This window comes from Delphinapterus leucas, chromosome X, assembly GCF_059928025.1.
Source record: "Delphinapterus leucas isolate spDelLeu-1000000601 "Yukka" chromosome X, BTC_Dleu_Yukka2, whole genome shotgun sequence".
In the NCBI taxonomy this organism is placed as follows: Eukaryota; Metazoa; Chordata; class Mammalia; order Artiodactyla; family Monodontidae; genus Delphinapterus; species Delphinapterus leucas.
In genome coordinates, this window is record NC_143150.1 from 127,137,345 (window position 1) to 127,151,749 (window position 14,405).

Here is a 14,405-nt window from a genome sequence, read left to right on the forward strand (position 1 = left end):
GCGACGAGGCTCAGAGAGGGAGACGTGCTTTTAGAAAAGGTGGTCAGAGAACACCTCAAGCAGATGACGACATTGGAACAAAAACTGCCTTGTGTGGAACAACAGCGACACCCAGTGGTGGCTCCTGGTTAACGCCCTGCAGAGGAGCCGCAGCTTGGGCCTCTCCCTCTTGGGCGTCGGAATATAATGCCGGGCTGCCTGCCACTACGGAGGTGACAGGCCAGACAGTGGGACCCCTGGGGCTCTCCACTGGGGAACGGGGAAGTGAATGGGGCAGTTTTCTGACTTCTCCTTCATCCAGATCAAAAGAACACTTTCGCCACCTTCACTGCCAAGATCATCTCTTTCTTGCCTCCCTCCTATGTTCATCTGCTAATGTGACCATGGGATCGCCCTTCTCCAGCAGTCCTCACCCCTGGCTGCATATTAGAATCACAGGGGAAAGGGGGCTTTACTCAATGATAGGGTGTCATCTCCAGGGAGCTACTATTTAACTGAAGCCTGGGCAGCAGCACTTTTTTTTAATTCCCCAGGTGATTCTTCCTGAAAGAACTGATGGAAATCGGATTAACAGTGAAGCCCGATGGTCGGTATCTGACTTGTTAAAGAGAGCCCGACAGGGCTCTGAGATCAGTTGATAAATCTATGCTGCGTGACTCCAGCAGGACGCCAAGACATCTACTCTGATTCCTTCATTTCCCGTATTCATCACTCCTTCCCAGGAGCCAAGAATAACACAGGGTACAGTTTTATAAATCTATGCTAAAGAAGGACATCAAAGTTCGCAGCAAACTACCCTCCCCGCCCTCCCCCCCCACCTACCTTTAAAGGACTTCATAGAGCCAAACGAATGGGTGGCAAAACGCCATATGTCCATGAACTCGAATTCCCTCCCAGCACTGCTCCCAATATATACCGGGAGCGCCACTGGGAGGGGAAGGACAGGATGGGCGGAATGGGTGGGTAGCTGCTGTGGCCGGAAGGAGAGGACTGCCCCTTCAGCACTCTCCTGGGCCCTTTAGGACATGCCAGGCAGAGGGAGCCCCTCCCCGGCAACCAGGCCCCTCCTACCATTGCAGATGTAACGAGTGACAGGGCAGCCAGAAATCAAAGTCCTCTAATCACAAAATTTTACCCTATGCCCCACAGGTGCTCTGCGAGTATGTACTATATTCAACCTGTATCACACAGCCATTCTCTGATCAGTCCTATAGCCAGAACTAGCGTGTTACTACAGGCAGGGGGAGTTTCTTAAGGGAATCTCTTCAGCATGATCAAATTTTTTTCTCCTTAGACATTAACCTTCACAGCCTCCTAAAAGCAAGTAAGTTTCAGGAAACAATTTCCATGGAGGGCTGTGCATTTGCTATTAAAAGGGGAGGTGTCCCCTCCAGATACTCATTCATTCATTCTGGAAACAGCTACTGCTCACAAACATGGTGCTGGGATTATAAAAATGAAGGACACGGAGTCCCTGAGGGTCAGAACAACCCAAGGGCTGGAGGCACCCCCCCGCCCCGGGCCTACCTCAGACCCTGTGGTGTCTCGCGTTACTGTGAGCGTCTCTCGATGTTTACAATTCATCTCAGGGCCTGCCGGTGTTAGTAAAGGCCAGTCTCATATGATGTTTTATTTTTAGAGATCAACATGTTCCCGTCCTTTCTCGCCTTCTACGTGGCCAAGTACTATAGAATGTGAAATGTGTGTTTTCAATAAAATCCAGCATGGCAGTAAACCTTTGTACAGTGTGGAAAGGGCCAACCCGCCTTCTCGGTACCGCGCTCCAATGACCGTACCTGGGCCTGTCCGTGCCTTGGGGTCTTTTTGCTTTACTGATGATAGATTTATGTTAAGTGTATCGTCGTGTATTGTGCCCTTAGGTATTTCAAGTAACAGCCCCCTTGCCTGAAGTACAAGAGAAACACTCCACGTACCTGCCAGCAGGCCAATGAGCAGCATCACCGCCCATCCCGACCAGGCGTCCAGCAAGCTCTTGATGAACTCCCATATGGACTCCTTGCTTTTGCTGGTTATCTAGAAGCAGAAAGATATCGGAGCTGATGTGGATACACTTTCCAATTCAGGCTTCCTTCTCTGAAACTGTTTCCTCAGGAAACACAGTGGTTGAGAAAACAAATATAATGAAGCAACTAGACTGCCGCTAACGTGATTCTTTCAGTTACCTAGCACAGTGGTTAAATGGGCTTTCTAGTTCACAGAGCTATAAAGATGCCATTGTAGTCTCCAAAGAATCCAAAAAAATTCACTTACTTAAAAAAACCTCACTAAGTGTGATGTGATCTTTGATTATTTCAAAGCCATTCTGAAGGAAGACATCACTTTGGTGTCACCGTTTTGAATACAAATCATTATTTTAGCCTAAATCGTAAGGTCTGTTCACAAAAGACCCTCTTTGACAAAGACTTCAATTCCTTCTTTCATTTTCCAGGCTACATGTTAACAACAAGAACGAACTTAATTTCTTTCTCTTCCTTCCTTCCTCCCTACCTCCCTCCCTCCCTCCTTTCTTTCCTTCCTTCCTTCCTTTATGGCTGTGTTGGGTCTTCATTGCTGTGCGCGGGCTTTCTCTAGATGTGGCGAGCAGGGGCTACTCTTCGTTGCGGTGCGCGGGCTTCTCATTGCGGTGGCTTCTCTTGTTGCGGAGCACAGGCTCTAGGCGTGCGGGCTTCAGTAGTTGTGGCACGTGGGCTCAGTAGTTGTGGCTCGCGGGCTCTAGAGCGCAGTCTCAGTAGCTGTGGCACAGGGGCTTAGTTGCTCTGTGGCATGTGGGATCTTCCCAGACCAGGGCTCAAACCCATGTCCCCTGCATTGGCAGGTGGATTCTTAACCACTGCGCCACCAGGGAAGTTCCAAGAACTTACTTTTTTTTTTTTTGCGGTACGTGGGCCTCTCACTGCTGTGGCCTCTCCCGTTGCGGAGCACAGGCTCTGGACGTGCAGGCTCAGCAGCCATGGCTCACGGGCCCAGCCGTTCCGCGGCATGTGCGATCCTCCCGGACCGGGGCACGAACCCACGTCCCCTGCATCGGCAGGCGGACCCCCAACCACTGCGCCACCAGGGAAGCCCCGAACTTTCTTTTTTTAATTGAAGTATAGTTGATTTACAATGTTAATTTCAGGTGTACAGCAAACTGATTCAGTTATACCTATATATATATTCTTTTTCAGATTCTTTTCCATTATAGGTTATTACAAAATATTAAATATAGTTCCCTGTGCTATACAGTAGGTCCTTGTTGTTTATCTACTTTATATATAGTAGCGTGTATCTGTTAATCCAAACTCCTAATTTATCCCTCCCCCACCCTCTTTCCCCTTTGGTAACTGTAAATTGGTTTTCTATGTCTGTGAGTGTATTTCTGTTTTGTAAATAAGTCCACTTGTACCACTTTTTTAGATTCCACATATAAGCAATATCATATGGTATTTGTCTTTCTCTGACTTACTTCACTCAGTATGACAATCTCTAGGTCCATCCATGTTGCTGCAAATGGCATTATTTCATTCTTTTTTATGGCTGAGTAATATTCCATTGTATATATGTACCACACCTTCTTTATCCATTCCTCTGTCAGTGGACATTTAGGTTGCTTCCATGTCTTGGCTATTGTGAATAGTGCTGTTAGCTTTGTGCAGTGGCAGTATCATAGCCAATGAGGTTTATCTGAGGCGTGATACTGCTAATTGTAAATAGTGCTGCTATGAACATTGGGGTGCATGTATCTTTTTGAGTTAGAGTTTTCTCTGGATACATACCCAGGAGTGGGATTGCTGGATCACATGATAACTCTAATTTCAGTTTTTTAAGGAACCTCCATACTGGTCTCCATAGTGGCTGTATCAACTTACATTCCCACCAACAGTGTAGAAGGGTCCCCTTTTCTCCACACCCTCTCCAGCATTGCTGTTTGTAGCTTTTTTGACGACGGCCATTCTGACCGGTGTGTGGTGATACCTCATTGTAGTTTTGATTAACAGCAAGAAGGCTGAAGGAGCCAGCCTGGATCACGCTTTCCAGGCAGATGGCTGCATCTAAACACATCGTAAGAGCACCCGTTTGCCTCCCTGTGTTAACAGAATCCTACATTCCTGAGACCATCATTCCCCTCATAACCCTTTAGAGCAAGGGCTGGCAAACATTTTCCGTAAAGAGACAGAAAGTAAATATTTTCGGCTCGGCAGGTCAGTTGGTCTCCGTGGCAACTACCGGACTCTGCTGTTGTAGCACAGAAGGAGCCATATAGAGCATGGCAGTGCACCTCTCTTGTATCCTGTGGCCATGAAAAGGAAATCCAGGGCTTTCTCAGTGGCTCAGTGGTTGAGAATCCACCTGCCATTGCAGGGGACACGGGTTTGACCCCAGTCCAGGAAGATCCCACATGCTGCAGAGCAGCTAAGCCCGTGTGCCACAACTACTGAGCCTGTGCTCTAGAGCCCGCGCGCCACAACTACTGCAGCCCGCACGCCTGGAGCCCGTGCTCTGTAACAAGAGAAGCCACCGCAATGAGAAGCCAGCGCACCACAACAAAGAGTAGCCCCCACCCTCCGCAACTAGAGAAAGCCCACGCACAGCAGTGAAGAACCAACACAGCCAAAACCAAACAAACAAACAAATAAATAAATAAATAGGAAATCCAGGGACTTCCCTGGTGGTCCAGCGGTGGAGAGTCCACCTTACAGTGCAGGGGCCACAGGTTCGATCCCTGGTCAGGAAACTAAGATCCCAAATGCTGCGGGGCAACTAAGCCCACGCACCACAACTACTGAACTCGTGCGCCTGAACTAGAGAGCCCACGTGCCATAAACTACAGAGCCCACGCGCCCTGGAGCCCGTGTGCCACAACTACAGACCACAACTACAGAGCCCACATGCCCTGGAGTCCGTGCGCCACAACTACAGACCACAACTACAGAGCCCACGTGCCCTGGAGCCTGTGTGCCACAACTACAGACCACAACTACAGAGCCCACGCGCCCTGGAGCCCGTGCGCCACAACTACAGAGCCCACGCGCCCTGGAGCCCGTGCGCCACAACTACAGACCACAACTACAGAGCCCATGCGCCCTGGAGCCTGTGCGCCACAACTAGAGAGAGAAAACCCGTCCACCACAACTAGAGAGAAGCCCACGTGCCACAACAAAAAGATCCCTCATGCCTCAGCGAAGATCCCGTGTGCTGCAGCTGAGACCCGTTGCAGCCAAAAATAAATAAATTAAATAAATAAATAAATAATAAAATAAATCTTAAAAGAAAAAAAGGAAATCTAAACTCCTCTTCATGGTCTACTCAGTGGTTCCCAATGTGGCCCCATCGCCCACGTGGCCGGACTCATCTCTAGTTCTCCCCTTCCGTGAATCTGCCACCAAACCTTAGAGCTCCTTGAACTGCCTAAATGAGCCACTCCTGATGAGAATCCTTTCCCCTTCCTCTGCCTGGCAAATTCTTAGTCATCCTTCAAGACCCCACTGAAATCTCACGCCCTCTAAAAACTCCCTCCCTAACCATCCCTCCTAAATGATCCCACAGCACTTGATACATAACTTTACTGCAGCCCATAAAAATATATATTGACTGCCTACAAGAGGCCAGGCACTGTAATATGTGCTTTCCTACACATACAGCCCCATTTAATCTTCTGGTATAATTAACTCCATCCTTACAGATGAGAAGATGGGGTCCAGAAATGGCACCCCAAAAGTCAGCCAGCCTAAAGATGTCAAAGTCAGGATGTACCCAATCTGTCTGTTTCCAGAGCCCCCCTCCTTGCCCTCCACACTACACCTCTGTATGACATAGCCTTCCACCCAAAGCACCTGGTATTAGAATTACCTGTCCACATCTCTGCCTCTCCCACTAGCCCTTCTCTTCTCTAGAACCTAGCTCAGCACACAACACATGAACCCAAGCTCTAGCTCAGTGACTCTCTGATAAAAGCATGGCCCCCAGCCCTCCGAAGGGATTCCCCTCACAGTGTCCTTATGAACAGCATGTACCTTTCTGTGTCTGTCGGTGTCCCGTGACTTCTCCCTCAGCCAGTCGATGGTGTGGAAGTCCTCATACGTCCCCACATCAGGGAACGGCTCGTCAAGGAAATCCATCAGGTTTCCAGAGCCACTCATCGCTCCTGCATTGACCATGCTACTTACACCTGGGAGAGAAAACCTGTCGTTAAAAACGTGAGCAGAACATCTGCACAGACCTGGCAGAACAATCCACGTGTGCTATTTTCCTGCACAGGAAAGACATTTCAGCATAGACACCTCTGCTGTGATGAAAGATACATATAGTCTGTCTTAGTGAGCACAGGCTGCTATAACAAAAATACCATAGACTGGGTGGCTTATCAACAACACACATTTATTTCTCACAGTTCCGGAGGCTGTGAAGTGCAAGATCAAGGCACTTACTTAGAGATTCAGTGTCTGGTGAGAGCCCACTTCCTGTTCACAGATGGCCATCTACTCATCTGGTGGAGCTCTCTGGGGTCTCTTTTATAAGGGCCCTAATCCCATCCATGAGGACTCAGCTTTCATGACCTCATCACCTCCCAAAGGCCCCTCCTCCCAATACCATCACACTGGGGATTAGGTTTCAACATATGAATTTTGGGGAGACACAAACGTTAATTTCTTTTTTTAAACTCTTTATGTTATATTGGAGTATAGTTGACTAACAATGTTGTGTTGGTTTCAGGTGTACAGCAAAATGATTCAGTTATACATATACATGTATCTTTTTCCAATTCTTTTCCCATTTAGGTTGTTACAGGATATTGAGCAGAGTTCCCTGTGCTACACAGTAGGTCCTTGTTGGTTACCTATTTTATATACAGCAGGTGTACATGTCAATCCCCAACTCCCTAACTATCCCTTTCCTCCACCCTTCCCCTCAGTAACCATAAGTTCATTCTCTAAGTCTGTGAGTCTGTTTCTGACAAACGTTACTTTCTTATTATTTGTGGTAGTTTTGTGCTATAAAGTCACCATGGCCACCGAATTAGTGAGTACTAAATCACCGTCCCCAAGAGAAATTACGGGGTTAGGTTCCTTCGAGCCTCTGGCCACAACATTTTCAGCAACCAATCAATATACAACCTTGTTTTGTGTGTTTCTGTTTAAAGACACCTTATCAAATATATATCGTTGGTTCATCCACTGAACTCACAGCCAACAGCACTGTCACTCACGCTGCAGGAAGCTTGTCTAACAAACATATTCTCTCCATAAGGCCCAGCACAGCCTTCTCGTGCTTAGAAACACTACAGACACTCCTGCCCTGCATTTCAAGGCCACTGGAAACAGCAAAATTACTAATAAAAAAAGCACAAAAATGCGAAAAATATGGCACTAAAGAGACTGTGAAAAGAATGCTTGTTTCTGGTCTGGGCACTGAAACAAGACGGCAGAGCACCAATTTCTCCAACCTCAGCTGGGATCATGCATTCCTGGCAACTCAAACTTTTTGAGGCTCTGCATGTGCACTGACCGGGCAAGCGCCCCATGTATTGCCCTGGATGTTACAAATACATTTTAGTGAGCAGGCAAATTCACAAATACGGAACCGCTCATAATGAGGGTCAACTATAACCATTTCTGGAAAACCTCACATTCTGCAAAAGCAGGGCATCAACATGAGAGGCCTGGGGGAAACAGGGTTGAGGCATACCACTCAAAACCAAATCACTGTAGTCAAACCAGTAACCAGTTCTCCTGGGAGATAAAGTGGACCACTGAGGCAGACAACCTCTGCGGATACTCGAGAGGTACAGCAACAGCAGAGTGAAAATGCTAAGACTTAACTCACTGGTGGGAGCCAAGGTGATCCACAGAGGGAGTGGTCCTCTGCACCGGGGCCGGGGGGGATGCCATGGGGATGACAAGGAGGCAGGACAACCTGCCACGTGAGCCATGCTATGGTCTGAACGTGTGTGTCTCCCCACCCAAATTCATACATTGAAAGCCTAACCCCCAAAGGATGGTATTAGAAGGTGGGGTCTTTGGGAGGTGATTGGGTCATAAGGGCAGTACCTTCAAGAATGGGACTAGTGCCCTTATAAAAGAGGCCCCAGGGAGCTCCTCTGCCCCTTCCACTATGTAAGGACACAACAGGAAATCTGTGACTGGAAAAAGAACCATCACCTGACCATGCTGGCACCCTGATCTCAGACTGCCAGCCTCCCGAACTGTGAGGAATAAATGTCTGTTGTTTATAAGCCACCCAGTCTGTGGTATTTTGTTATAGCAGCCCGAACAGACTAAGACAAACCAAGAGCCATACCAGGCTGGCAGCACACTGCCCCGGACAAGCAGCCCCGAGTGCAGGCCCTCACTTCTAATTTTCCTTAAAATACAGTCAAAAGGGTGCCTGCTGCCAGGGCAGTAGCAAAGTGGAGGATTTCTTCCTTTCCTGCCTAAGATAACAATTCCACTCCTATTATTCTGCCTCCCCTTGTCTGGAAAACAATCTCAAATAAACCAAGACATCTTCCATGTTACACCACCATCAGAACCTGATTTACAGATCACACAGGAAATAATTTGACACAGAGAAAACTCTTTGCAGCAGGACCAATGCTCACCACCAGTTAGCAAGAAAAATAATACACTCTTACAAAGACAAGAGGTTGGAATAAGCACTAAATCAAAATTTCTTTGGCAAAGAGGATGGAAATTTGAATTATACGACGGGAACCACAAAAGTGCCGGAATAAGATGGTTAAAGAAGTGCAGGGTAGTTATTAAAATATTTGAGCACAGGCTTCTCTCAATTGCTTTATGTATTTTTATATCTGGAGGACTCAACCACGACCTGACAAAACTGCATTTTGATCAAATTGAAAAGTCGCTACAGGCAAAGTGGAGTAATCACCTTACAAGCAATAAAATGGCGATAGTTATTGACTTATTGACTGTCTGTGCAACTTTGCTACTTTAAAAGTTTGAAGTCTGAGCCATGTCAAGCTGAAAACTATACCCACTGATGAATGCCCAGGGAAGAATCATATTGCAGAAGTCAGTAGCAACCAATAATAAAAGGGAAGAAATAAAATTAGAAAGCAAAGATTTCATTTCTAGAAACACAAGATGGTAATAGCCTTGTATTATATGTGGTAAAGAAAATCTCTGATGGGAAAAAGAAGATGGCAGGCTGCTGACCCACAATGGGTAGCCCGTGTAAGTAACACCAAGCCAGCAGATCGAAGAATTGCAGACACTTGGACATTCTATTAAAAAGAAGTTCATGTTACCTGAAATTTAACCAAATCTCTAGTCAAGCAACAACTCCAAGCAATAATGACTGAAACAAAAAGTCACTCTGGAGAACAAATGTATCTTTAAACTTTGGTGGAGCATGTCATGGTCCTGACAATCAGACGCATAATTGGTAAAGGAAAATAAACATGATCTAATCCGTAGATCTAATTGGAGGCTTTCCCTGGGGGCCCAGAAGGAGGTGGTGACTTCGCTTCTGAAGCTCGGGTTAAGAAAGACAGGAGGACCAGAAGTGTAAGAAGAGGGCATCCAGGTCAGAAGTAATGGAAAGAGGGAATTCCCTGGTGGTCCAGTGGCTAGGACTCTGCACTTTCACTGCTGAGGGCAGGGGTTCGAACCCTGGTCAAGGAAGTAGGATCCCGCAAGCTGTGCAGCATGGCCAAAAAATTTAAGAAAAGAAAATAAAAATGGAAAGAATTCTATCTGGGATCCCCTGGGAGATATAGATGGATAGGAAATGAGAATCCAGCCAAACACAGGAACAAAAAGGAATGAACTCCAAGGACTTGATGAGAAATAAACTTAACCTGTGTAAGTTCAATATGGCACCCAAAGGGATGCAAATACTGCTGAGCCTTGAACAACACAGGTTTGAACTGGGTGGGTCCACTTATACGTGGATTTTTTCAATAAATATCATACCTGTATTTTCGTTTTACAGTTCTTTACCTACGTGAGGGGAAAAGTTTGTGTTCGATTAGAGAGCCCAATATGTAGAATCACAAGAACTAGGGTTTGAGTCCTGATTCTATCCAGACTGTTTCAGCTTCCTGCCCTTGGGTGAGTCATTCATCAATTCCTTTGGTTTTGAGGCAGTGAGAGCAGGATGCGGCTTTTCGACTGCGCTGGGGGTCAGTGTCCCTAACTCCCACGTTGTTCAAGGGTCAACTACAGTCATCTGCACCTTAGAGGGGAGCCCTTGCTCCTCTCACCTGGTTTTACTTCTTCTCTCCAATAAGAGCACTTCTGCTGGCAGAGGACACCTCTGCTTATGATTTCAGGAAGGACAGCATCCTAGATCCTGCATCTGAGATTCCTACTTGGTCTGGATCGTCGAGGTCAGAGCACAGCAAACTGCAGCTTGTGGGCTAAATCCGGCCTGCTGCCTGGCTTTGTAAATAAGTTCTAGAGGAACACAGCCATGCCCACTCCACATATTGTCTGTGGCTGCTTTCACATCGCAACGGCACAGTTGAGTATTTATGACAAAGGCCAAATGGCCCCCAAAGCCTCAAATGTTTACTATTCGGCCATTTACAGAAAACGTTTGCTGACTCCCTATCTACACGGTGGACTGAACACAGAAACGGCTCAGATTCTCTACCTGTTCCTGCCTCTACAGCATTTTCAGTGGGACCTTGCGGCTCTTCTTCATTAAGAGGTAGAGTCTATTTCTCCAGCTCCTGAATCAGGGCTGGCCTTGGGACATGCAGTGGAAGTGACAGCATGCATGTACTGAGTCTAGACCCCAAAGGCGACGCGGCCTCTGCTTTCTTCCTTGGCCTTCTGCCATGAGCAGAAACCTAGGCTAGATGCTGGAAGATGAGCGACCACATGGAGTCAAGGTGGGTCATCTCAACTGAGGCCATCCTAGATCATCCAGGCTCGCCAAGCACAGATTCATGAGTGAGCCCAGCCAAGAGCAGCTGGCTTTGACCCAATCAAACCACCCAGCTGACCTGCAGACCGTGAGAAAAATGAATGGTTATTGTTTTAAGCCACCAGGTGTTTTTGAAAGGGTTGTCATGTAGCAGCATCATAACAATGTTTAACAGGTATGATTTACGTGGGCTCCAAGGGAGAGAAGAAATGAAGATGGCTAAGTTAGTTGCAAGGGAGGACAACTAACTTAGTTGCAGCAACAGATAACACAGCTGGCAACAGAGACAGGATGGAATCGAACTTCACGCTGGAGGTGTCCATCCTGAAGAAAGAGCATCTCTCTTACACAACCATATTTACACAGGGACTTCAGAAGACACAAAGGACACCTAGATCTTTTATCCAATCCTTAAAGGCAAGAAAGGATCTACAGGGTATGAGGGTAGCTGTGGGCTTTTCATATTCAACAAGCTATCCTAGCTTATTGAATGTTTTTAATGACGAAAGGGTGTTGAATTTTGTCAAATGTTCTTTCTGCATCTATTGAGATGATTATGTAATTTTTATTCTTCATTCTGTTAATGTAGTGTATCACATGGGTTGATTTTCAGATGCTGAACCATCATGGCACCTAGTGATAAATCCCATTTGGTCATGGTGTAAGATCCTTTTAATATGCAAACCAGAAACAAGACAAAAAGACAACCCTCAGAATGGCAGAAAATATTTGCAAATGAAGCAACCGACAACAGATTAATCTCCAAAATATACAAACAGCTCATGCAGCTCAATATCAAAAAAACAAACAACCCAATCAAAAAATGGGCAGAAGACCTAAATAGACATTTCACCAAAGAAGACATACAGATGGCCAAGAGGTACTTGAAAAGATGCTCAACATCACTAATTATTAGAGAAATGCAAATCAAAACTACAATGAGGTATCACCTCACACCAGTTAGAATGCCATCATCAAAAAACCTACAAACAATAAATGCTGGAGAGGGTGGAGAAAAGGGAACCCTCTTGCACTGTTCGTGGGAATGTAAATTGATACAGCCAGTATGGAGAACAGTATGGAGGTTCCTTAAAAAACTAAAAATAGAATTACCATACGATCCAGCAATCCCACTACTGGGCATATACCCAGAGAAAACCATAATTCAAAAAGAGACATGTAGGACTTCCCTGGTGGCGCAGTGGTTGAGAGTCCGCCTGCCGATGCAGGGGACACAGGTTCGTGCCCCGGTCTGGGAAGATCCCACGTGCCGCGGAGCGGCTGGGCCCGTGAGCCATGGCCGCTGAGCCTGCGCGTCCGGAGCCTGTGCTCCGCAACGGGAGAGGCCACAACAGTGAGAGGCCCGTGTACCGCAAAAAAAAAAAAAAAAAAAAAAAAGAGACATGTACCCCAATGTTTATTGCAGCACTATTTACAATAGTCAGGACATGGAAGGAACCTAAGTGTCCATCGACAGATGAATGGATAAAGAAGATGTGGCACATATATATAATGGAATATTACTCAGTCATAAAAAGAAATGAAATTGAGTTATTTGTAGTGAGGTGGATGGACCTAGAGTCTGTCATACAGAGTGAAGTAAGCCAGAAAGAGAAAAACAAATACCGTATGCTAACACATATATATGGAACCTAAAAAAAAAAAAAAAAAGGTCAGAAGAACGTAGGGGCAAGACGGGAATAAAGATGCAGACCTACTAGAGAATGGACTTGAGGATATGGGGACGGGGAAGGGTAAGCTGGGACAAAGTGAGAGAGTGGCAAGGACATATATACACTACCAAACGTAAAATAGATAGCTACTGGGAAGCAGCCGCATAGCACAGGGAGATCAGCTCGATGCTTTGTGACCACCTACACGGGTGGGATAGGGAGGGTGGGAGGCAGACACAAGAGGGAGGAGATATGGGAATATATGTATATGTATAGCTGATTCACTTTGTTATACAGCAGAAACTAACATACCATTGTAAAGCAATTATACTCCAATAAAGATATTTAAAAAACCCAGATGAATGGATAAAGATGTGGCACATATATACAATGGGATATTACTCAGCCATAACAAAGAATGAAACTGGGTCATTTGCAGAGACGTGGATGGACCTAGAGCCTGTCATACAGAGTGAAGTAAGTCAGAAAGAGAAAAACAAATATCGTATATTAATGCATACATGTGGAATCTAGAAAAATGGTACAGATGAACCTATTTGCAGGGCAGGAATAGAGACGCAGACACAGAGAATGGACATGTGGACAAGGGGGGTGGAAGGGGAGGGTGGGACAAATTGGGAGATTAGGTTTGACATGAATACACTACCACGTGTAAAACAGATAGCTAGTGGGAACCTGCTGTGCAGCACAGGGAGCTCAGCTCGGTGCTCTGTGATGACCTAGATGGGCGAGATTGGGGGGGGGCCGGGAGGGAGGTCCAAGAGGGAGGGGATATATGTATACGTATAGCTGATTCACTTTGTTGTACAGCAGAAACCAACACACCATTGTAAAGCAACTATACTCCAATAAAAAATAATAATCTTTAAAAAAAAAACCCTTAAGTGTTTCATGAAAACACATTTTCCTTACCACCCTGCATGTTCCCTCATTCCCAAAGTTTGTCTAATCAGTCCTTTGATGTCTGTAGCTCACAGAAGGGACCTGATGGATTCCAGTTCTGCAGAGGGAGATTAAGCAAGTCAAACTGAACTTTGGGGGGACCTGCTGCGATTTCTGTTCACCAAGAACTCGTGAGGCCATTAAAACATGAATCCATGCCTGGCATTTTAAATATCTTCTCCTGAAAACTCCTCAAAGTGTTTACATTAATTAGAGACTATTTTCTTTCAAACGAAATACATCTACTCAAAGTGAAAAGACCACTAACCGAGAAATTTGCGTGAATCCCATCTGGCTGTGTGACCTCCGCTGCCCCCGCTGACCCTCACCACCCTCCTCTCAAAAACTACAGTCCTGGGCTGGACTGTTTCTCAGGTGCTTTCCACCCAGAGCAGATGACACAGAGACTGAAACTTAGTACCAGCCCCTTCCACACGCTCGGGGACAAGCAAAGAATCTTCAATTCATCAAAACTTTTTTTTTTTTTTTTTTTTGTAGCACGCGGGCCTCTCACTGTTGTGGCCTCTCCCGTTGCGGAGCACAGGCTCCGGACGCACAGGCTCAGAGGCCATGGCTCACGGGCGCAGCCGCTCCGCGGCATGTGGGATCTTCCCGGACTGGGCCACGAACCCGTGTCCCCTGCATCGGCAGGCGGACTCTCAACCACTGCGCCACCAGGGAAGCCCCATCAAAACTTTTTGTCTCTGCACAGATATTGGTTAAGCCTAGGGAACTTTCCAGAAGTTTCAGAGCTGTCTTCACTGCCAGCTGTTTCTACCAGTCATTACAGAGCAGAAAATCATTTGAAAAAAGAACATACTCTTCACTGTTGGCAAAACTGAGATCATCTGAGTGATAATCTCACATCCTCAAAAG

General features: G+C 46.4%; 1 protein-coding gene and 1 pseudogene across 4 annotated transcripts in view; one reads left to right on the top strand and one right to left on the bottom strand.

Moving 5' to 3' along the window:
- CLCN4 (Cl-/H+ antiporter 4) overlaps positions 1-14,405 on the bottom strand; it is an 80,322-nt gene that overhangs the window by 38,747 nt on the left and 27,170 nt on the right. For all 4 annotated transcript variants that reach the window (XM_022559807.2, XM_089904811.1, XM_089904812.1 and 1 more), the window contains exons 2-3: positions 6,015-6,169; positions 1,935-2,034 (exon numbers count right to left, since the gene is read on the bottom strand). In XM_022559807.2, coding sequence (XP_022415515.2) covers positions 1,935-2,034; positions 6,015-6,158 — 244 coding nt within the window. In that variant the 5' untranslated portion in view covers positions 6,159-6,169. The remainder of the gene's footprint in view (positions 1-1,934; positions 2,035-6,014; positions 6,170-14,405) is intronic.
- Positions 3,645-3,766, top strand: LOC115804221 (U4 spliceosomal RNA; annotated as a pseudogene).